The following is a 22,706-nucleotide window of genomic DNA, read 5'->3' as shown; positions in this document are numbered from 1 at the left end:
ATGAATTTATGTTTTGAAAGTGGGTCCCCATGGCCAAGGGAGTGCAACATTAAATATCAAATAAAAGAATACCATGACAGGTTGAGAAATTGTAGAAAACAAAAACAAAAGCTTTGTTGCTTTTTTTTTTTTTTTTTTGAGACAAGGTCTCATTCTGTCACCCAGATTGAAGTGCAGTGACTTGATCATAGCTCACTGCAGCCTGAAATTCCTGGGCTCAAATTATCCTTGCCTTGTCTCAGCCTCCTGAGTAGCTGGAACTACAGATACACACCACTATGCCCCACTAAAGTTTTTTATTTTTTGTAGAGACAGGTTCTCCCCTATGTTGTCCAGGCTGATCTTGAACTCCTGGCTTCAAATGACCTTCCCGCCTCAGCCTCCCAAAGCACTGGGATTACAGACATGAGCCACCATGCCCAGCTTCTTTCTGGTTTTGAGCAAGGGGTCCTGCATTTTCATTTTGCTGCAGGTCTTGCAAATTATGTAACCATTCCTCATCCCAGGACAAGATACTGGCTGGGTGTGGTGGCTCATGCCTGTAATTCCAGCACTTTGGGAGGTTGAGGCAGGCAGATCGCCCGAGCTCAGGAGTTCAAGACCACCCTGGGCAACATGGTGGAACCCCCGTCTCTACTAAAATAAAAAAAAAAATTTAGCCAGGCGTGGTGGTGCGCACCTGTATTCCCAGCTACTCGGGAGGCTGAGGCAGGAGAATCGCTTGAGCCCGGGAGGCGGATGTTGCAGTGGGCCGAGATTGTGCCACTGCACTCCAGCTTGGGTTATAGAGTGAGACTATGTCTCAAAAACAAAAAAGGATACTGAAGGCCCCTTCTCCAAAGACCACCTGCTTTATGGTGGTCTTTGGAGAAGGGACCCTCAATATTTCCTTAGGCAGTTTCCTTAAGTGATAGAAACAGCTCAGTTTTCCCCATGGAGACAGCATTCCTGTGTGCACCCTCTCTGGTCCCTTCTGCCTAATCCTTTCCTAGGTCTCCAGGAAGGGATGATGGGATGGGATGGGCATGAGGGTGAGGAAGAAACATGAAGGCACTTATCAATAACAAATGTCACCAGATGGTTTATTGACATCAGGTGGTTTATTGACATTGAAACTCCATGCCCCTTTCACCACAGACCACCTGTTGGCCATAAGGCTGTGGTGCCAGCGATCTCTCCCACTAAGAGAGCTGGCCAGGTCCCAAGGCCTAGTCTCTAGGTATGGAGGACCCCAGAAAGGGGAAGGGGTTGTGATTGAAGGGATGCTGCTCCCTGATTAACTGACAGTATGACCATCACATTAGAGTCAGCTACACTGCAGGGCTGGGGTGTGTGGATATCTGTGCTGCAGTCTGGGCTCCGTGGAGAGACGTGTAGGGGTAATGAGAAATCGATCAGCAATGAGAGGTGGACTCTGAGCCACCTCCCTGACCCTGAATCATTCAAGTGAGGAGCAGAGGAGCTCTCGACAAGGGGACAGGGGGATCTGAGGATCCCCAGGGTCTCAGAAGCTGTTATCAATGTTCCAGACGTCCCCGCTAAGCGCATTGGCTGCCCCTTGCAGCGTCCAGGTGAGCAGGGCTAGCTGACGCCGGAAGCGACTCTCCTGGAAGACGGCGGAGGAGGTGGCCCCAGGGGTCCCGGAGCTGTTGGAGCGCAGCAGCCGCAGGTGGTCCAGCAGGGCGCCCAGCGTGTGGTCTCCGCGGCCCATGAAGATGTGGCGGAACGGGGAGTCGGCCGGCGACACGTACTGGGAAAGGAAGTAGAACTCCACCTGCGCAGAGAGGGGGATCAGGTCAGGGTGGGGGGCTCAGGCTCGGGAGCAAAGGCCCGAATCACCCTTCCCGCCAGCCAGCCTTTTTGTTTTTTTCTGTTTTCTTTTTTTTTTTTTTTTTTTTTTTTTTTTTTTTTTTTTTTTGAGACGGAGTCTCGCTCTGTCGCCCAGGCTGGAGTGCAGTGGCGCGATCTCAGCTCACTGCAACCTCTGCCTTCGGGGTTCAAGTGATTTTCCTGCCTCAGCCTCCAGAGTAGCTGGGATTACAGGCGCCCGCCACTACGTCCGGCTAATTTTTGTGTTTTGAGTAGAGACGGGGTTTCGTCATGTTGGCCAGGCTGGTCTCGAACTCCTAACCTGAAGTGACCCGCCCGCCTCAGCCTCCCAAAATGCGGGGATTACAGGCGATTTTCTAATCCAGCCTGGGAGCTACTACCTGCTGCATAAATACGAGTTGAAAGCTTCCTTAAGTCCCACCTCCCTTTGGCTGCCCAATCAGGAATAGCCATCTTGTGACGTCACCAGTGGCTAGGTAGGATACGTTCACCAGCTGGGCTTCTCTTTTGTTTTCCTTTTTCTTTTTGCTTTATTTGCATAATTACTATACCTGTAACAAAACTGTACCCGTGTGCTTTTTCTTTTACTTGTTTTTTCTTTTCTTTTCTTTTTTTTTGAGACGGAGACTCGCTGTGTCGCCCAGGCTGGAGTGCAGTGGCGCGATCTCAGCTCACTGCAATCTCCACCTCCCGGGTTCAAGTGATCGTCACCACGCCCAGCTAATTTTTGTATTTTTAGTAGAGACGGGGGTTTCACCATGTTGGCCAGGTTGGTCTCGACCTCCCGACCTCACGTGTTCCACCTGCCTCGGCCTCCCAAAGTGCTGGGATTACAGGCGTGAGCCGCCGAAACAGGCCTCCCCTTCTTTCTATATCTAGAACCCCTAAGCCTGCATGTAGTTCTCCCTAGTCTTCTTTCCTCACCCAGTCGCTTGAATCCAAAAGGTGGAGCTTGCAGTGAGCCGAGATCGCGCCACTGCACTCCAGCCTGGGCGACAGAGCAAGACTCCGTCTCAAAAAAAAAAAAAAAGAAAAAGAAAAACAGAAAAACAAAAACTCCCAGCCGGGCGCAGTAGCTCATGCCTGTAATCCCAGCACTTTGGGAGGCTGAGGTGAGCAGATCACTTGAGGTCAGGAGTTTGAGACTAGCCTGGTCAACATGATGAAACCCCTTCTCTACCAAAAAAACTCAAACAAAAAAAAAAAAACCAAAAAACAAACAAACAAACAAAAAAAACAGCCAGGCATGGTTGTGCACGCCTGTAGTCCCAACTACTCAGGAGGCTGAAGTGGGAGAATCGCTTGAACCTGACAGGCAGAGGTTGCAGTGAGCCGGGATCGCACCACTGCACTCCAGTCTGGGCAGCAGTAAGACACTGTCTCCAAAAAATAAATAAATAAAAATAAATAAAAATAAAAACTCCCCTTTGCTCACATCACCTCTCTGCTCAAAAACCTCCCTAATTTCCTTGATGCTAACACCCTTAACATCCAAACTTCTAATCCTGGTGTTTGAGGCTCCCCACGGTTGATTGATAACCCTATTTGGTGCTCCCCTCCCCTCTGCCTCTCCATGGGGCCCCTGTTCTGGCTCTGCTGGTCCACACCCTGCTTCCAAGTAAAACCAGACTGATTTCACTGTCACACCCAAATTCTGGGTCTCTCCACCCTGAAATGTCCTCTTTACTTTGCATCAACCCACGTCCTGCCTGTTCTTCAAGATCCAAGTCACAGTCTAAAGCCGAGGTCAGCAAACTTTTTCTGCAAAATGCCAGATAGTAAATATTTTAGGCTTTGCTGGCCATGCTGCTTTTATTGCAGCTACTTAACATTGCTGCTATTACACAGAAGTAGCCATAGAGAGCATGAAAACCAATGAGTATGGCTGTGTTTCAATAAAACTTTATTTATAAAAACAGGCAGCAGAGGTTCACGCCTGTAATCCCAGCACTTTGGGAAGCTGAGGTGGGAGAGTCGCTTGAGCCCAGGATTTTGAGACCAGCCTGGACAATATCGTGAGATCCTCCCATCTCTACAAAAAATTTAATTTTAATTAGCAGAGTGTGGTGGTGTGTCCTCGCAGTCCCAGCTACTCAGGAGGCTGAGGTGAGGTGGGAGGATTGCTTGAACCCGGGAGGCGGAGGTTGCAGTGAGCCCGGATCATGCTACTGTACTCCAGCCTGAGCAACAGAGTGAGACCTTGTCTCAGAAAAAACAAAAAACAAAAAACAAGCAGCAGTTTCAATTTGGCCAGTGGCAGTAGTTCACCAATCCCTGGTCTAGAGCCACAAAATTCACTGGGTCTGACCCAACGCTATTGCAGGCTCTGAAGTCCTGAGTCCTTCCCTCTCCATCCCTGAGCCTGGCCTGAGTAATGCATTGTTGTTTTTTTTTTTTTTTTTTAGACAAAGTTTCGCTCTTCTTGCCCAGGCTGGAGTGCAATGGCGTGATCTTGGCTCACCGCAACCTATGTCTCCCAGGCTGAAGCGCTTCTCCTGCCTCAGCCTCCTGAGTAGCTGGAATTACAGGCATGCACCACCAGGCCCGGCTAATTTTGTATTTTTATTAGAGATGGGGTTTCTCCATGTTGGTCAGGCTGTTCTCGAACTCCTGACCTCAGATGATCCACCCACCTTGGCCTCCCAAAGTGCTGGGATTACAGGCATAAGCCACTGTGCCTGGCCTAAGTCATGCGTCTAACACACAGGTCCCTTTTATCCCTGGTGGGGACAGGGGTATGGCAACTTGAAAAGAGGGTGTCTTTTTGTCTTCTGGATGCTGACACAGCTGAGGTTAAACCAAGATCTGTGAATGAGAATGAACCGTATCCAATCTATTGCCTCACCCCAGGGTCACCCGTGTCACAGTAGAGGAGACAAAGAGAAAAGAAGAATGAATGGAGAGAGAGATATAAGAAGGAGAGGAGAAGGCCAGATGCAGTGGCTCACGCCTGTAAGCCCAGCAATTTGGGAGGCCGAGGTGGGAGGATCACTTGAGGCCAGGAGTTTGAGACCAGCCTGGGCAATATGGCAAAACCCTGTCTCTACAAAAAATATAAAAATTAGCCAGGCGTCATGGCATGTGCCTGTACTCCCAGCTACTAGGGAGGTTGAGGTGGGAGGATCGCTTGAGCCCAGGAGGTGGAGGTTGCAGTGAGCAGAGATGGTGCCACTGCATTCTAGTCTGGGCAAGGGAGAATGAGCAAGAGCAATAGGTTTGTAAATGGCCAAGGCGGACAGGCAGAGGGCACAAGCAGGAAAATGCAAGGAGGAGAGAGAACATGAGCCTCCAAGGGGTAGCCATGCTCACTCTGAAAACCGTGAGTGCATGAGCACACGTGGCTCTGTGTACACTGCAGTTTCCAGCTCACTCCACACTCACTGAAGACTATCCTGTTTACTATTTTGCCCTGCAGACCTTTCCCCATGGCCACAGTCCCTACTCACCCATTTTTTGATATCAAAGGGTTGAGGGGTTGAGTTCTTGGAGTGAGGAAATGCAAGGAAGAGGAGGAGTTGGGAACTGGAGGTGGGGTGTGGGCTGCAAAGGATTCAAAGCTAAGCAGAAGGGATTGGTGAGGGAATAAGCTCTTGTTTAACTTTCACGTGACACCTCCTCCAGGCAGCCTTTCTGGATTTCACCCATTTCATTGCCAGAAGGAAAACAGCTCTCTATATTCTGAATATCTTTAGCGTTTTGCACTTCCCAGCCTGTAACCTTGTACTGTGGACAAGTGTGGACACGCTTTTTCTTTCCAGAAGGGTCGAGGAGGCAGTGGGAGCTATAGGAGGGGAGTCAGCGAGGAGGGGTGAGGGAGGGTAGGTTGTCCCAGTTCTGCCAGGTGTAAACCAGGCTACTGTGGCTAAAGGGCTGGCCTTCCCTATCCATTTCATCACTTTGATCGCTCGGGTCCTCCAGGCTGACCGATCTATGAGCACTGCGCTTCCAGGACTGGGAAGAGAGCACCCAGAGGACCGGGACTGTGTAGGCGGGGAGAGAGAGGAGAGCGCAGACCTGGCCAGGTCCGGGAGGAGGAGCCCCAGGGAGGGGCAGGACACTGGGGGCGGGGCGAGAGGGGCGGGGCCTTACCCGCATTATGCGCACGTTGTACATGCGTGTCAGTCGCTCGTCTCTCTCCTCCGAGCTGTAGATCTCCTGCCGCAGCTTCTCCGCCGCCCGGATGTAGTCCCCCCGCGCCGAGTACACCCACTGCAGGGTCAGCCCTCGGGCCTGGGGGCGGAGGCGCGGGCTGGGGCTGGCGGCAGGGGCCAGAACCCGCGCCTAGCGTGGTGACAAGGGCTCCCGCCTAGCATGGGGGAGGGGGCTAGACCTGGCAGGAGGGTAGACGAGGACAGAGTGCTGGGGGTGGGATGAAGGGAGTGGGGAGAAGATCCTGCACCTGCCAGGTTGGGAGATGGCACGTGCTAGGGGCTGGGAGACTGGAGGCAGGGGGTTAAAGGGCTGGATTGCCAGAGAGAACCTAGACCCCAGGGATTGCAGAGAGAAGACGCCAGATCCCCTGGCCTTGGCAGTGCCTCCCACTCCCAGAGGCCAAGAGCAGGGTGGGCCTCTTGAACCTTGAGGTCCCCGGAGAACTCGTTGAGGTTCCCGATGTGCCTAAGCACGACGTCCCCGTAGCGGCCGAAGTCGAGGGGCAGCAGGCGATCATGGCTGAGCCGGATGAGGAGCTGCCCTGCGAGCTGGGCCACGGCCTGGGCCACGGCGGGCAGGCGGCCTTGCAGCACCTTATGCAGATTCTCATAAGTGTCCTCCTTTGTGTGCAGGAACGGGTAGGCCTGGTCGTCCTGCCAGGACAGGGTGGACGCTGGGGCAGAGGCAGACAGGCTGAGATACTAGCGCTGTGTCTGGGGCAGGGGGAAGACGTCTCACCTCCATGAAAGAGAACTCGACGGCAGGGACTCCCACAAAGGCCGTGAAGGAATAAGCACTGCTGTCCATGGGTAGCGGCCGAATCCTGGGGGCAGGCAGGTTGGAGGGATCTGTGGGTTCAGGCTCCCCCACATCTCTCCTCAGCTCTCCCTACCCCCACAACTTACACCTCAGCATCCCAGCTGGGATTGGTGAACACCACCTGTTCATAGAGAGTCTGCCCGCTGTGGTTGGGAGAATCCACCTGGGGTTGGGGGGAGGGCACTGATCACGCTCTGCTCCTCCCCCTAACCTACTCCCCTTCACCCTCTATTCCTGGGGTGCTCTTGCCTGCTTCAGGACACTCTCAATGAGACTTGTCAGAAGGGGACTGGTCTTGGCATGAAACTTGTCATCCCCTGGAAAAAGGGGAGGGGAGGGATGCCATGCTCAAGGCTTAGTCCCAGAGGCAAGGGTAGACCCCAGGGGGCCAGGTGGTGGCACTGCCCCGGCTCACCCAGCACTGCGTTGTCCAGGCTCACGTACACTACGGCTTTGAGGTGCAGCACGCTGAGGTAGCCCTGTGGGTGGGTGACCAGTGTGGAGTGGGAAACCCCCGCCCCCACCTCTCCCCACTGCCTAATGACCTGCCCAGGACCCCACATCACCTCTAGCCACTCTGTGGAGCCCACGCTCCCAAAGTCACCGCCATCCCAGCTGATGAAGAGGAGACTTCTGCGGGGCCGGAAGCCTGGGGGCAGAGGGGAAGGAGGACAGGCTTAGCACAGGCCAAGCAAAGGCCCTCTCTTTGTCTTCTTCTGCCCTGAACCCCCAGGGTCTCTGCTTCTCTGTCTCTCTCTCTGAGATAGGGTCTCACTCTCTCACCCAGGCTGGAGTGCAGTGGTGCAATCATGGCTCAGTGAAGACTTGACCTTTCAGGTTCAAGTGATCCTCTTGCCTCAGCCTCCCAAGTAGTTGGGATTACAGGCATGCACCACTAAGTCCAGCCAATTTTTAAAAAATTTTTTTGTAGGGATGCAGTCCCCCTATGTGGCCCAGGCTAGTTTTGAACTCCTGGCCTCCAGCGATTCTCCTGCGTTGACCTTCCAAAGTGCTGGGATTACAGGCATGAGCCATCATGTCCAGCCCAACATGCTTAATCTTGACACAGACCATGGACTATGATTATCATTCATATCACTTTTTTCTTTTCTTTGTTTTCTCTTTCTTTCTTCTCTCTCTCTCTCTCTCTCTCTCTCTCTCTCTCTCTCTCTCTCTCTCTCTCTCTTTCTTTCTTTCTTTCAGAGGCTCATTCTGTTGCCCAGGCTGGAGTGCAGTGGTGCGCTCTTGGCTTACTGCAAACTCCGCCTCCCAGGTTCAAGCGATTCTTCTGCCTCAGCCTCCCTGGTAGCTGGGATTACAGGCGCCCGCCACCACACCTGCCTAATTTTTGTATTTTCAGTAGAGCGTTTCACCATGTTGGCCAGGCTGGTCTTGAACTCCTGACCTCAGGTGATCCATCTGCCTCAGCCTCCCAAAGTGCTGGGACTACAGACGTGAGCCACCATACCCGGCCTCACTTTCATTTTAGGTGAGGAAATATAGGTGAAGTGACTGGCCCAGGGCCACTCAGGTAGAATGTGGAAGCCGAGGTCCAACTGACCAGTGGCCAGTCTGTGTCCCTCACTGCCTCTCTGCCCTATCCTCCTCGGGCCACAGGTCCACCGCTGTCTAGCCCAGGCCCAGGCCCTGGCCCTGGCCCTGACCTTACCGTTGCTCACCATGGAGGAAAAGGTCCGCACCAGCTCCAGGAGTATAGCCGTCCCCACAGCGGATTTAGCTGCTCCTGGGCCCCACGCATCCCTCTGGGCCCCGATGACAACATAGTGATCTGGGGAGGGGATGTTTGGGACACACTTCTGACACTGGCAGTACCCAAAGTCTACCCCCTGCACCCTGGGGGCATCCTCCATCAGCCTGTATCTCTCAGCCCATCACATTCGAGCAACCCCAGGCCTGTAGTCCCTCCAGTCCCTACAGAGGGCACCCCTCCCCACTTGGCCCTCCCTGGATGGTGCGCTCCTTCACCTGGGTGCCTGCGGTCATTCTGGACTTAGAGGGTTTCTGTCACCCAGGCTGGAGTGTGCAGTGATGCGATCATAGCTCACTGCAGCTTCAAACTCCCTGGTTCAAGCCATCCTCCTGCATGAGCCTCCCAAGTAGCTGGGACCACAGATGTGTGCCACCATGCTCGGCTAATTTCTTTTATTTATTTATTTATTTATTTATTTATTTATTTATTTATTTTGAGACGGAGTCTCACTCTGTTTCCCAGGCTGGAGTGCAGTGGCGCGATCTTCGCTCACGGTAAGCTCCATCTCCCGGGTTCACGCCATTCTCCTGCCTCAGCCTCCCGAGTAGCTGGGACTACAGGTGCCCACCACCACGCCCGGCTAATTTTTTTGTATTTTTAGTAGAGATGGGGTTTCGCTGTGTTAGCCAGGATAGTCTTGATCTCCTGACCTCATGATCCACCCGCCTCAGCCTCCCAAAGTGCTGGATTACAGGCTCGAGCCACTGCACCCTGCCAATTTCTTTTATTTTTAAATTTTTTGTGAAGACAGTCTTGGCTTTGTTACCCCATCTTTAATTACCTACTTTGATTCTCCACTGCCATCCACACCCAGCTATGCTTGAAAGGGCCATCTGTCCTATCTAATCTGATCTGATCTCTCTTTCATGCTTGAGTCCTTTCTTTCTTTCTTTTCTTTCTCTCCCTTCCTTCCTTCCTTCCTTCCTTCCTTCCTTCCTTCCTTCCTTCCTTCCTTCCTTCCTTCCTTCCTTCCTTCCTTCTTTCTCTCTCTTTTTGTCTTTCTTTCTTTTCTTTTTTTCTTTCTCTTTCTCTTTTTCTTCTTCCTTACTTTTCTTTTTTTGAGACAAAGTCTTGCTCTGTTGCCCAGGTTGGAGTGCAATGGCACAATCTCGGCTCACTGCAACCTCCACCTCCAGGGTTCAAGGGATTCTCCTGTCCAAGCCTCTGGAGTAGCTGGGATTACAGACACGTGCCACCACGCCCAGCTAATGTTTGTATTTTTAGTAGAGATGGGGTTTCACCATGTTGGCCAAACTGGTCTCAAACTCCTGACCTCAAGTGATCCACCCGCCTCAGCCTCCCAAAGTGCTGGGATTACAGGCGTGAGCTACCACACCTGGCCTATGCTTGAGTTTCTATTACAACATCATCCAACTTAGGCTTGCTCACTTCCAGTGCTGGGGAGCTCACTACTGGGCAACAACCCCCATTCCATCACTAGACAGGCTGGAAGGTGAGGTCTCTTCACTGCTGCCACCATCAGACCAGTTCAGCCTCAACTTGCCAGCTTCCCTCCTCTGGGCACCACTCCTGTCCCCTCTTGGGGCCTCCTGCACTAGCCCCCTATCTTGCCAGGATGTATGGGCAGAAATTCCCCTCAGCCCACCACAAGCTGTGAGTGATACTGGACACACAGCATACCTGGCTCTGAGCGGCCTTCGATGCAGCCAAAGATGTTGTTGATGGGGGTGGAGGTCCTGTGGTTGTTGACCACTAGCCGCAGTCCTGGCCCGGGGCCCAGGTGATAAGGGGAGCCTAGGAGGCTCCCCTGCCATTCCTGGGGAGCCACAGGGCCTTTGAGCTTCCTGGAGAGGAGGAAGGCAGAAAGGGTTGGAAGTTGTAGAGAGACCCAGAAGAGTCCAGATCACTCTCTTCCTTCTTTCTTTCCTTCCCACCCTTTCTGGCTCCAGATCGCTGCCTCTGGACCCTGCCTAGGCAGGGCAGTGCAGTCAGGGCTGCCTTGGACGGTTCTCAGCTGAGGTAGGTGTGCAATCCAGTGGGAACTTCAGTTGCCAGACAGCGAACCCTGGAGAAGGGCCGTGTCCGTCCAGAAGAGTCACTTTTTTTTTTTTCTTAAGAGTCAGGGTCTCAGCCAGGCGTGGTGGCTCACACCTGTAATCCCAGCATTTTGGGAGGCCGAAGTGAGCGGATCACTAGGTCAGGAGTTTGAGACCAGTCTGGCCAGCATGGTGAAATCCTCTACTAAAAATACAAAAATTAGCCAGGTGTGGTGGTGCACACCTGTAATCCCAGCTACTTGGGAGGCTGACGCAGGAGAATCACTTGAACCCGGGAAGTGGAGGTTGCAGTGAGCCAAGATTGCACCACTATACTCCAGCCTGGATGACAGAACAAGACTTCATCTCAAAAAAAAAAAAAAAAAAAAAAAAAAAAAAAAGAAGAAGGTCAGGGTCTCTCTGTCTCCCAGGCTGGAGTGCAGTGGTGTAATCATGGTTCACGGCAGCCTTAAACAAGAGTCACCTTTTTCTAGTTCACCCACAGTCACCCTGTGGCCTCGCTGCAGCCTCCCTCTCTCTGCCTCCTCCTCTCCTGGTCCCCAACACTCCCCTCACCTCAGCAGGCGGGAGGCAATGTCTGCGCTGATGGGCTGGGCTGGGATGCTGGGAAGGCCCGATGATGCAACTGGAGGGAACTGGGTTTGATTGAAGGAAGGGAAGCCAGGCGTGTAGGGGTCTCCAGTTCCCAGGTGCACCTGTGGGGAAAGGGGTGCCCACGCAAAGCTGTGAGTTGGGCTTCCAGGAATAATTAAAAACATGCCAGCCCCATTCTGAGCAAGAAGGTGTGGCCTCGGGACCCAGGAACAGCACGGCCAGCCTCCCCAGACTCACATGTCCATACACAGCCTGCTGGCTGGACAGGCTTGGCTTGTGTGGGTCCTGGGAGAAGTCCGCTGGCTCTGGGTATATGAGCACTCCTTGAGCCCCGAAGTCCTGAGCATTGGTCACCTGGGGAGGAAGGTGACTAAAAGACTCCTTCTCCCAGAAAAAAACGCGATTCATAAGGGCAGGAGAAACCAGGAAATGGCAAGGCTTTTGCTTGCAACTGTCCATCCCACGGAGAGGGTGTGGGGCCACCACCTGGCCTGTGTTTTCCCAACCTCAGCAGCTCCTGGGCAGCCCTCAAATCCCACCGGGCCCCATGGTACCCCATATTCCTGTTCCCTTCCCCATCTGATTTCCCCCAACCCCCAATTTGTTCCCAGCCAACATTTTCTTTTTTCCTTCTGATTCAGTTCCCAGACCAGCCAACATTTTCTTTCTTTCCTTCCTCCCTCCCTCCCTCCCTCCATCCCTCCCTCCCTTCTCTGTTTCCCTTTCTTTTTTTTTCTTTTTGAGACAGAATCCTTTCTGTTGCCCAGGCTGGAGTGCAGTGGTGCAATCATAGCTCACTGCAGCCTGGAACTCCTGGGCTCAAGCGATCCTCCCACCTGAGCCTCCAGAGTAGCTGGGACCACAGGCACGTGCCACCACCCCAGCTAACTAAAATAAAATAAAATAAAATAAAATAAAGAATTTTTTTTTTTTTTTTTTTTTTTTTTAGTAGAGAGGGGGAATCTCACTGTGTTGCCCTTGAACTCCTGGCCTCAAGCGATCCTCCTGTCTTGGCCTCCTAAAGTGCTGGGATTGCAGGTGAGAACCATTGTGCCCAGCTTATATTTTCTTACCATCCACATGTTTCTTTCCTGTCTCCCTCTCACAGCACCCTGAACCATTCTCACTGGCAGTCCGACCCTCCGGTTCCCAGGCCCACGCCCTCCCTCTGTCCAGGGGCACTTACCTTCTGGGCGAAGCTGATCACCCCCACGCGCACTAGCAGCAGGCGGCCCGCTGGGTCCACGCCCCTGGCCCGCAGGTCCTGCAGGTCTTCCGGCCGCCCGTAGTGGGCGTACACCAGCTCTCCCTGGGGACAAGAGGACGGTGAGGCACGCTCTCCGCGTCCCAACTCCGAGACCCAGGAAAGGGCTCGTGCCGCGCCCCATCCTAGGAGCGGGCAAGAGGGGCTCACCGTGACGTTGCCGATGGCGCTGTAGGGGCAGTAGACGTCAGGGTCCTCCAGCGGCAGCTGCTCTCCGACCTTCCCGGCCTCATCGACCCAGTGCAGGGTGTTGGGGTGAGCCCTGGGGAGCGGGGCTGGTGAGCGCCCCAAGCCGCGTCCCCTTCCCGCGCGGCCCCCTCCCGCGCCCACTCACGGGTCCGGGAATTGCAGCCCCACGTAGTGCGTGTCGGTCCACACGTGGTCCAGCTTCTGGCGGGAGAGCGCCGCGCGGATATCCTGAGTCAGAGCGGCCATCCCGGCCGAGCCTGCCACCCGTTCCCGAAGGCTGGTTTCCCTAAGCGGGGAGAGGTGGGGACTTAGTTCTGAGTGCCCGGAGGAGAGGGAGGGAAGAGGGAAGGATGCCAGAGACGTGGGGTCGCCAGGGTCAGGGCCAGCGAGAGGTTCCTGAGTTTAGGAAAAGAGCGCTCCCCGTGGACGCTTTTTTTTTTTTTTTTTTTTGAATCTGAGTCTCCCTCTGTTGCCCAGGCTAGAGTGCAGTGGCCCACTCTTGCTCTCTGCAACCTCTGCCTTCCTGGCTCAAGCCATTTTCCTGCCTTGGCCTCCCTTGTATCTGGGATTACAGGCACGTGCCATCACACCCGGCTAATTTTTGTATTTTTAGTAGAGACCGATTTCACCAGGTTGACCAGGCTGGTCTCGAATTCCTGACCTCAAGTGATCTGCCCAGCTCGGCCTCCCAAAGTGCTGGCATTACAGGCGTGAGCCACCGTGCAGGGCCCTCCGCAGACCCATTTTTCTCCCATCACCACCAGGGCGGCCCCAGAGAATCTCAGGATCTCCCTCTGCTTAAAATCTGACTTCCCATAGCTGGGAGTCCTGCCCATCATCCTGTTGGTTCTTCCCGGCTCAAGCCTAACTCTCTCCCCCTAACCCCGTTCCCTCCCACATCAACACACACACACACACCAGGCACCCAAACACTTTTCTTCAAAAGAGCTAACTGGGCAGGCAGAGACCGTCCTCATCTCCCCCATCCTCCAAGTGGGCCTCATGGAGACACTTTACACCAAGGTACCCAGGGGAATCACCCGTTCCTGGGCTCAAGCCATCCTCCTGCCTCAGCCTCCTTGAGCAGCTGGGACTACAGGTGTGCGCCACCAACCACTGATTTTTTTTTTTTTTTTTTTTTTTTAGACCGAGTCTCGCTCTGCCGCCCAGGCTGGAGTGCAGTGGCCGGATCTCAGCTCACTGCAACCTCCGCCTCCTGGGTTTACGTCATTCTTCTGCCTCAGCCTCCCCAGTAGCTGGGGCTACAGGTGCCCGCCACGTCGCCCGGTTAGTTTTTTGTATTTTTTTAGTAGAGACGGGGTTTCACCGTGTTAGCCAGGATGGGCAACCACTGATTTTTAAACACTTTTTGTAGATAGGAAGTCTCGCTATGTTTTCCAAGCTGGTCTTGAACTCTTGGCCTCAAATGATCCTCCCAAAGTACTGGGACTATAGGCATGAACCACGGTGACCCGCCTCATATGTATATTTAAAGACACACATCAAAAGCATGAGATGAGGTGCTTATGGGGAGGGGAGTGGGGAGGATCACTCAGAGATGAGGCAGGAAAATTAATGGGAAAGGAAGGTCCTTTCTTTTTTTTTTTTTTTTTTTTTTTAGGAAGGTCCTTTCACCAACCAATGCGTACACTGTATTATGGTCTCAGGAGTACAATCAACTCCATTCTTTACACCCAACCTTAAAAAAAAATCCCCCCAATCTAATCATGATACTATATTGTTCAAAATACTCCAGTTCTCTCTCTTTCCTCTTAGAATGAAATTCAAAACAGTTAAAGTAGCCAGTAAGACCCTTTAGGGCCTGAGCTACATCCATCTCACCAGCCATGTGGACCATCTTTCCCTTCCTCCAAGAGGCCACCATCTTCCATTTCAGACCCTTCGCAAGTGGTGACTCTTGACCTGAATGTTTTTTCCACAGTCTCTTTGCCTGACAAATTACTCATCCTGTCAGTTTGGACGCGTCAGTTCCTCAAGGAAGCCTTCCCCAAACTGCAGTCTAAATCAGGACCCTGGTTAGTCTTTCCTTACACCCTTTTCTCTCTCTCTTTCTTTCTTTCTTTCTCTCTCTCTCTCTCTCTCTCTCTTTCTTTCTTTCTTTTTTTTTTTTTGAGACGGAGTCTCACTCTGTCACCCAGGCTGGAGTGCTGTGGCCGGATCTCAGCTCACTGCAAGCTCCGCCTCCCAGGTTCATGCCATTCTCCTGCCTCAGCCTCCCGGGTAGCTGGGATTACAGGCGCCCGCCACCTCACCCGGCTAGTTTTTTGTAGTTTTTAGTAGAGACGGGGTTTCACCGTGTTAGCCAGGATGGTCTCGATCTCCTGACCTCGTGATCCGCCCGTCTCAGCCTCCCAAAGTGCTGGGATTACAGGCTTGAGCCACCGCGCCCGGCCCGGCTAGTTTTTTGTAGTTTTTAGTAGAGACGGGGTTTCACCGTGTTAGCCAGGATGGTCTCGATCTCCTGACCTTGTGATCCGCCCGCCTCGGCCTCCCAAAGTGCTGGGATTACAGGCTTGAGCCACCGCGCCCGGCCTTTCTTTCTTTCTTTTCTTTCTTTCTCTTTCTTTCCTTCCTTCCCTCCCTCCCTCCCTCCCTCCCTCATTCTTTCTTTCTCTTCTTTCTTTCTTTCTTTTTTTTTTGGAGGCAGAGTCTCGCTGCGTCGCCCAGGCTGGAGTGTAGTGGTGCAATCTCGGCTCACTGCAACCTCTGTCTCCTGGGTTCAAGTGATTCTCCTGCCTCAGCCTCCTGAGTAGCTAGGAACACAGGCGCCCACCACCACACTCAGCTAGTTTTGTATTTTTTTAGTAGAGACAAGGTTTTGGCATGTTGGCCAGGCTGGTCTTGAACTCCTGGCCTCAGGCGATCAGCCCACCTTCACCTCCCAAAATGCTGGGATTACAGGTGTGAGCCACAGCGCCCGGCCCCTTTTCTTTTCTTTTATTGGAGATAGGGTCTTGCTCTGTCACCCAACCTGGAGTGCAGTGGCATGACCATAGTTCACTGCAACCTTGAACTCCTAAGCTCAAGCCATCTTCCTGCTTCAGCCTCCTGAATAACCAGGACTCTAGGCATGCACCACCACACCAGGCTAATTTTTTATTTTTTTTTAAATAATAATAATAATAATTATTATTATTATTATTGACATGGAGTTTCACTCTTGTTGCCCAAGCTGGAGTGCGATGGCGCAATCTCGGCTCGCTGCAACCTCCACCTCCCAGGTTCAAGCGATTCTCCTGCCTTAGCCTCCCAAGTACCTGAGATTATAGGTGCCCGCCAACATGCCTAGCTAATTTTTTTTGTAGTTTTAGTAGAGACTAAAAAGGGTGAAACAGGGTTTCACCATGTTGGCCAGGCTGGTCTCAAACTCCTGTCCTCAGGAGATCTACCCGCCTTGGCCTCCCAAAGTGCTGGGATTACAGGTGTGAGCCACCATGCCCGGCCAAATTATTATTATTTTTTTAAGAGACAGGATGTCTCTATGTTGCTCAGGCTGGTCTCAAACTGGGCTCAAGCGATCTTCCTACCTCAGCCTCCCAAAGTGCTAGGCTTACAGGTGTGAGCCACCACACTGAGCCTCACATCCTTTGCTTTTCTTTCAAAGCAATGATTTCATTCATAATTATGTAGTCGTGAATGATTGTTAGTTTAGTATTGGTTTTCTCCAGTGGATTGTAAGCACCATGAGAACAAAGTTAAACTGTTTTAGTCTCTGTTATCTCAACACCACCTGCTTAGCGTAGCACCTGCCACATAGTAGGTCCCCCAAAATATTTGTTGGATAAATGAATTAATTATCTCATCATTGTCACCTCCAGTCCAGGCACTCCACTTCCCTGGTCACATCCTGCATCTTTTTTTTTTCAGATGGAGTCTCGCTCTGTCGCACAGGCTGGAGTGCACTGATGCGATCTCAGCTCACTGCAACCTCCGCCTCCCAGGTTCAAGCGATTTTCCTGCCTCAGCCTCCCGAGTAGCTGGGATTACAGGCATGCGCCACCACACTCAGTTAATTTTTGTACTTTTAGTAGAGAAGGATTTCACTATGTTGGCGAGGCTGGTCTCGAACTCCTGATCAGATGATCCACCTGCCTTGGCCTCCCAAAGTGCTGGGATTACAGGCGTGAGCCACTGCGCCTGGCCCATATCCTGCATCTTGTCATTACCCACACTCCATCTCTGGAATACTTATCCATTGAGGATCTACTGAACATCTAGTAAGTGCCAGGCACTGTGGTAGGTGCTGGAGACTCTGAGATGCATAGGACATATTGTATCAGGAAGTTTTCAAGGTTCCAGAATCCTACTCTCTGAGTAGACTTTGTCAGGTTCCAACTCCCCCAGTTACCCTCGCTGTACCTGCTCTTCAACCCCATTGAACATGACAAATGTCCTGGAACTCCACATCTATCATCTCCCCCCGCTTTCTCTTCCCTCTCCATCCCACCCGGAGCCATGTTTCACTCTTGGTGCCCAGGCTGGAGTGCAATGGTGCGATCTTGGCTCACCGCAACATCCTTGATCTCTCCCCAAAACTGCTACCCGTCTTTTGCCTCAGTGCCGCACCCTGCTTCTAGACCTGTCAAACTATCTACCTGCTCAGCCTGTACCCAGACAACCAAACACTGCTCAAAAAAAAAAAAAAAAAAAAAGCCCTGAACAGGCTGGGCACCATGGCTCATGCCTGTAATCCAAGAAATTTGGATGCCAAGGTAGGAGGATTACTTGAGTCCAGGAGTTTGAGACCAGCCTGGCCAACATGGTGAAACCCTATCTCTAAAAAAAAATACATAAATTGCCGGACACAGTGGCTCACACCTGTAATCCCAGCACTTTGGGAGGCCCAGGCAGGCAGATCACCTGAGGTCAGGAGTTTGAGACCAGCCTGACCAACATGGAGAAACCCCATCTCCACAAAAAATACAAAATTAGCTGGGTATGGTGGCGCATGCCTGTAATCCCAGCTACTTGGGAGGCTGAGGCAGAAGAATCGCTTGAACCCGGGAGGCGGAGGTTGCGGTGAGCCGAGATCGCACCATTGCACTCCAGCCTTGGCACCAAGAGTGAAACTCTGTCTCAAAACAAACAAACCAACCAACCATAAATTAGCTGGGCGTGGTGGCTCACGCCTGTAGTCCCAGCTACTTGGGAAGCTGAGGCACAAAACTCACTTGAAACTGGGAGGCAGAGGTTGCAGCAAGCTAAGATCACGCCACTGTATTCCAGCTTGGGCAACAGAGTGAGAATCCGTTGCAAAAAAAAAAAAATGGCCGCGCGCGGTAGCTCAAGCCTGTAAGCCCAGCACTTTGGGAGGCCGAGACGGGTGGATCACAAGGTCAGGAGATCGAGACCATCCTGGCTAACACGATGAAACCCCATCTCTACTAAAAAATACAAAATCTAGCCGGGTGAGGTGGCGGGCGCCTGTAGTCCCAGCTACCCGGGAGGCTGAGGCAGGAGAATGGCCTGAACCCGGGAGGCGGAGCTTGCAATGAGCTGAGATCCAGCCACTGCACTTCAGCCTGGGCAGCAGAGCGAGACTCTGTCTCAAAAATAAAAATAAAAATAAAAATAAATAAAAATAAATAAATCCTGTCTCTAAAAAACACAATAATTTTGAAAAAAGAAAAATGAAAAATTAAATGGGCGTTGTGGCCCCCCTCCCCGTAGTCCCAGCTACTCGGGACACTGAGATGGGAGAGTCACCTGAGCTTGGGAAATCGAGGCTGCAGTGAGCCCAGATTGCACTCAAAAAAAAAAAGTTAATGTAATTTAATTTTTTTTTTTTTTTGAGACGGAGTTTCACTCTTGTTGCCCAGGCTGGAGTGCAATGGCACGATCTTGGCTCACCACAACCTCTGCCTCCTGGGTTTAAGCAATTCTTCTGCTTCAGCCTCCCGAGTAGCTGGGATAACAAGCATGTGCCACTACACCCGGCTAATTTTGTATTTGTTTTGTTTTGTTTTTTTGAGACAGAGTCTTGCTCTGTTGCCCAGGCTAGAGTGCAGTGGCGTGACCTCGGCTCACTGCAAACTCCACCTCCTGAGTTCACGCCATTCTCCTTCCTCAGCCTCCCAAGTAGCTGGGACTACAGGTGCCTGCCACCACGCCCAGCTAATTTTTTATATTTTTAGTAGAGATGGGGTTTCACTGTGTTAGCTAGGATGGTCTTGATTTCCTGACCTTGTGATCCGCCCACTTCGGCCTCCCAAAGTGCTGGGATTATAGGCCTGAGCCACCGCACCCGGCCTGTAATTTAATTTAAAAGCTCTGAGCAGGCTGCGTGCAGTGCCTCATGCCTATAATCCCAGCATTTTGGGAGACTGAGGTGGGAGGATTGTTTGAGGCCAGGAGTTTGAGACCATCCTGGGCAACATAGGGAGACCTCATTTCTACTAAAAAAATTAAAAATTAGGCTGAGCTCAGTGGCTCATGCCTGTAATCCCTGCACTTTGGGAGGCTGAGATGGGTGGATCACCTGAGGTCAGGAGTTTGAGACCAGTCTGGCCAGCATGGTGAAATCCTCTACTAAAAATACAAAAATTAGCTGGGTGTGGTGGCAGGCGCCTGTAATCCCAGCTACTCGGGAGGCTAAGGCAGGATAATTGCTTGAACCTGGGAGGTGGAGGTTGCTGTGAGCCGAGATCGCACCACTGCACTCCAGCCTAGGCAACAGCGAAACTCTGTCTCAAAAAAAGAAAAAATAAATTAGCTGGGCATAGTGGCACACATCTGAAAAAATAAAGCCCTGAACATTGTTGATTCCACAGACTTAAGGTCTTTCAGCAGGTGAACCCAGCAACATATCAAGAGTAATCATACACCTTGATCAAGGTTAGCATTGAGCTCATGAAGATAAGGAAATCTATTAACACAAATTACTATATAAACATTAAACAAGAGGCTGGCGTGGTGGCTCATGCCTGTAATCCCAGCACTTTGGGAAGCCGAAGTGCTTTGGCAGATCGCTTGAGCTTACGAGTTGGAGACCAGCCTGGGCAACATGGCAAAACCCTGTCTCTACTAAAAATACAAAAGTTAGCCAAGCGTGATGGTACGCACCTGTAATCCCAGCTACTCAGGAGGCTGAGGCATGAGAATCGCGTGAACCTGGCAGGCGGAGGCTGTGGTGAGCCAAGACTGCACCACTGCACTCCAGCCTGGGTGACAAGAGCGAGACTCTGTCTCAAAATAAATAAATAAATAAATAAATAAATAAATAAATAAATAAATAAATAAAATAAATGTCTCAGTGAGCTAGGAATAAAAGGAAACTTCCTTAATTCATTTTCAAAAGCTGTCTGGAGCACAACAAAGTACATTCTTAACGGCAAAGTATTATAAAAGCATTGCTATTAAAGTCAGGAAATAGGAAAAGGTACTTTTAACTGCCACTGTTACCTTAAATTAATGTCCTCTCCAATGCAATGAGAAATGAAAAAAAAAAAAAAACACTTAGAAGGTATAAGCATTGGAAAACAGAATCTCCATCTTCTACTATCTGTAGCTTAGCTGATTTCCTACTTAGAAAACTCAGGCGAATCCGCTGAAAAATTACTCCCCTCCCAAAAGAGGGCTATGGGTGGACCTAGCTTCTGAATCTGCACCCGCAAATGCATTTGCTTGTTTGTTTTTCTTTTTCTTTTGTTTTTTTGTTGTTGTTGTTGTTTTTGTTGCTTGTTTGTTTTTGTTTTGTTTTGTTTTGAGACGGAAGTCTCGCTCTGTTGCCCAGGTTGGAGTGCGGTGGCGCAATCTCGGGTCACTGCAAGCTCCGCCTCCTGGGTTCACGCCATTCTCCTGCCTCAGCCTCCCCAAGTAGCTGGGACTATAGGCGCCTGCCACTATGCCCAGCTAATATGTTGTGTTTCTAGTAGAGACGGGATTTCACCGCGTTAGCCAAGGTGGTGTCGATATCCTGACCTAGTGATCCGCCTGCCTCAGCCTCCCTAAGTGCTGGGATTACAGGCGTGAGCCACTGTGCCCCGCCGTTATTTTGTTTTTGAAACAGAGTCTCGCTCTTTCTCCCAGGCTGGAGTGCAGTGGTGCAATCTCGGCTCACTGCAACCTCCGCCTCCCCAGCTCAGGCGATCCTCCCCCGCCAAGCTCCCAAGTATCTGGGACTACAGGCACTCGCCATCATCCCCAGCTAATTTTTGTATTTTCTTTTTTTTTTTTTTTTTTTTTTTTTTGAGGCGGAGTCTGGCTCTGTCGCCCGGACTGGAGTGCAGTGGCCGGATCTCAGCTCACTGCAAGCTCTGCCTCCTGGGTTTACGCCATTCTCCTGCCTCAGCCTCCCTAGTAGCTGGGACTATAGGCGCCCGCCACCTCGCCCGGCTAGTTTTTGTATTTTTAGTAGAGACGGGGTTTCACCGTGTTAGCCAGGACGGTCTCGATCTCCTGACCTCGTGATCCGCCCGTCTCGGCCTCCCAAAGTGCTGGGATTACAGGCTTGAGCCACCGCGCCCGGCCTGTATTTTCTTTAATAGAGACGGGGTTTCGCCATATTGCCCAGACTTGCTTGCTTGTTTTTCTGATTCCCTAGAATGCGCCTTCTCAGAACCCCTCAGCACTCCCTGCTGCTGCCCCAGGTCCAAATCTAGGCGCTTGTGTTAGGCTTTCAAGGCTTTTCTGGGTCTGTCAGGTCTGATATTGGATGCTGGACCCCTCTGATCTCAGACAGTCAGCTCCCTCACCTCCCAAATATGCCACCCTCAGAGCCTCAGTCCCCTGCAACCTCAGCTCCGAATGCCTGCCATCCTTCCCAGGACCACTGAACAGGGGGACCAGGGAGGCAGATGGGAGGACTCAGGAGGGGGACCCGCACACCAGAGGCCTGGGCAAGGAAGCAGGGAGGCCCAGTCTGAGCGGATGAGGGGAGGGACACTCTAGAACAGGATGGGACAGGGCCATCCCTACCTGATGGTATCCTCCAGGCGCCCCTCCCCCAGGAACTGCAGGAACATGGCCTGGAGGTCGCTCCAGTACAGTGTGCCCCGGTGGAAATCCAGGTCAGGCTCATAGTTGACATCCTCACTGACCACCAACACGGAGTCTCCGCATGCCTGGCAGGACCCTCGGAAGGCGACGTAGCCCAGAAGGAAGGCTGGTGGGTGGCAAGATGGGGATTCTCTTTGTGCCCACCTCTGGACCCCAGAAATCTCCCCCAGCCCAGGCCCTTTACTTCAGGGGAGGGGGACGACTCTCACCCCCAGTGAAGATCAGTAGAGCCGTCAGGACCAGGTAGGGGGCAGCCCTCCGTCCTGCTGCTGCCCAGGGAATGAGGTTTGGCTGCCTGGGTCTAGAGCCCAGGGGCTCAGGGCCCTTCAGCTCCATGGGGCAGAAGTGGGCCAGTGTCTCCTCCCCGTCTTCCTCTTCCTCCTCCAGGTGCCCTTTCCAGGGGCCTTCCACACGCTGGTAGACGGTCTGAGAGGATCTTGGGGACAGTTGTTGCTGTGCAGGCGAGGTGGGCATGAGATTGGGGCAAGAGGCCGGGGGTGGGGTGGGGAGGCATCTGGCAATAATGAGGTCAGTGACTTAAGGGTGTCAAATGAGCATGGTGGCGGGGGCGTGGGGGAGGGACTGAGGGGAGTGGGCTAGAAAGGAGGGGCAGGGGTGGGAAGAAGCGAGGTCAGGACACAGGCCAGGAGGGGCCCGCGTCAGGGGCTTGGGAGGGGGCTGAGGGATGTAGAGAGAAGGCCTAAGGGGTCTTCTCAATCCCACTGGTCTTACCGCTCTCTGGAGTAGACCCCAAAGCCGCTCCATGCTTGTGCCCCCTCCTGAAGCCTGCAGGCTGTCCCCCAGCGATAAACCGATAAACCGTTTGCGGGAGCCCCAGGAGGGCCCCTTATCAGCCCTGGCAGGCAGCCTGAGCCAAGGCTGCTCCTTACCACCCCCAAGGGTGGGGGCACAGTCCTGGCCTCAGTCCAACCTTCCAGACGTGGCCCCTCAGTCCAGGCCAGAGCACAAGCGGCTGTGCTCTCCCCTGCCAATCTCTCCACAGCCCCACACCTGCCTCCTCCCTGCAAAGCAATCAATTTTTTGACCTTGG

General features: G+C 52.4%; 1 protein-coding gene across 2 annotated transcripts; it reads right to left on the bottom strand.

Annotated features, from left to right (window-relative positions):
- Positions 1 to 1,081: 1,081 nt before the first annotated feature.
- Positions 1,082 to 22,674, bottom strand: TFR2 (transferrin receptor 2). 2 transcript variants are annotated; one of them, XM_030933220.1, is made up of 18 exons: positions 22,388 to 22,674; positions 21,865 to 22,108; positions 21,575 to 21,761; positions 12,783 to 12,923; positions 12,599 to 12,710; positions 12,371 to 12,493; positions 11,422 to 11,565; positions 11,146 to 11,285; positions 10,214 to 10,377; positions 8,471 to 8,590; positions 7,368 to 7,450; positions 7,217 to 7,280; positions 7,051 to 7,118; positions 6,888 to 6,964; positions 6,721 to 6,805; positions 6,408 to 6,635; positions 5,920 to 6,060; positions 1,082 to 1,774 (listed from the first exon to the last, which is right to left on the bottom strand). In XM_030933220.1, exons 1-18 carry the CDS (start codon positions 22,418 to 22,420, stop codon positions 1,505 to 1,507), a joined length of 2,424 nt encoding a protein of 807 aa, XP_030789080.1. In that variant the 5' UTR covers positions 22,421 to 22,674; the 3' UTR covers positions 1,082 to 1,504. The 2 variants fall into 2 exon arrangements, with proteins under 2 accessions (XP_030789080.1, XP_010376029.2); XM_010377727.2 differs by having other exon boundaries at positions 11,422 to 11,538.
- Between the last annotated feature and the right edge of the window lie 32 nt (positions 22,675 to 22,706).

The sequence above is a fragment of the Rhinopithecus roxellana genome, chromosome 6, assembly GCF_007565055.1.
Source record: "Rhinopithecus roxellana isolate Shanxi Qingling chromosome 6, ASM756505v1, whole genome shotgun sequence".
NCBI lineage: Eukaryota > Metazoa > Chordata > Mammalia > Primates > Cercopithecidae > Rhinopithecus > Rhinopithecus roxellana.
The sequence above is the reverse complement of the archived record's forward strand: the minus strand, read 5'-3'. Positions and strand labels throughout refer to the sequence as shown.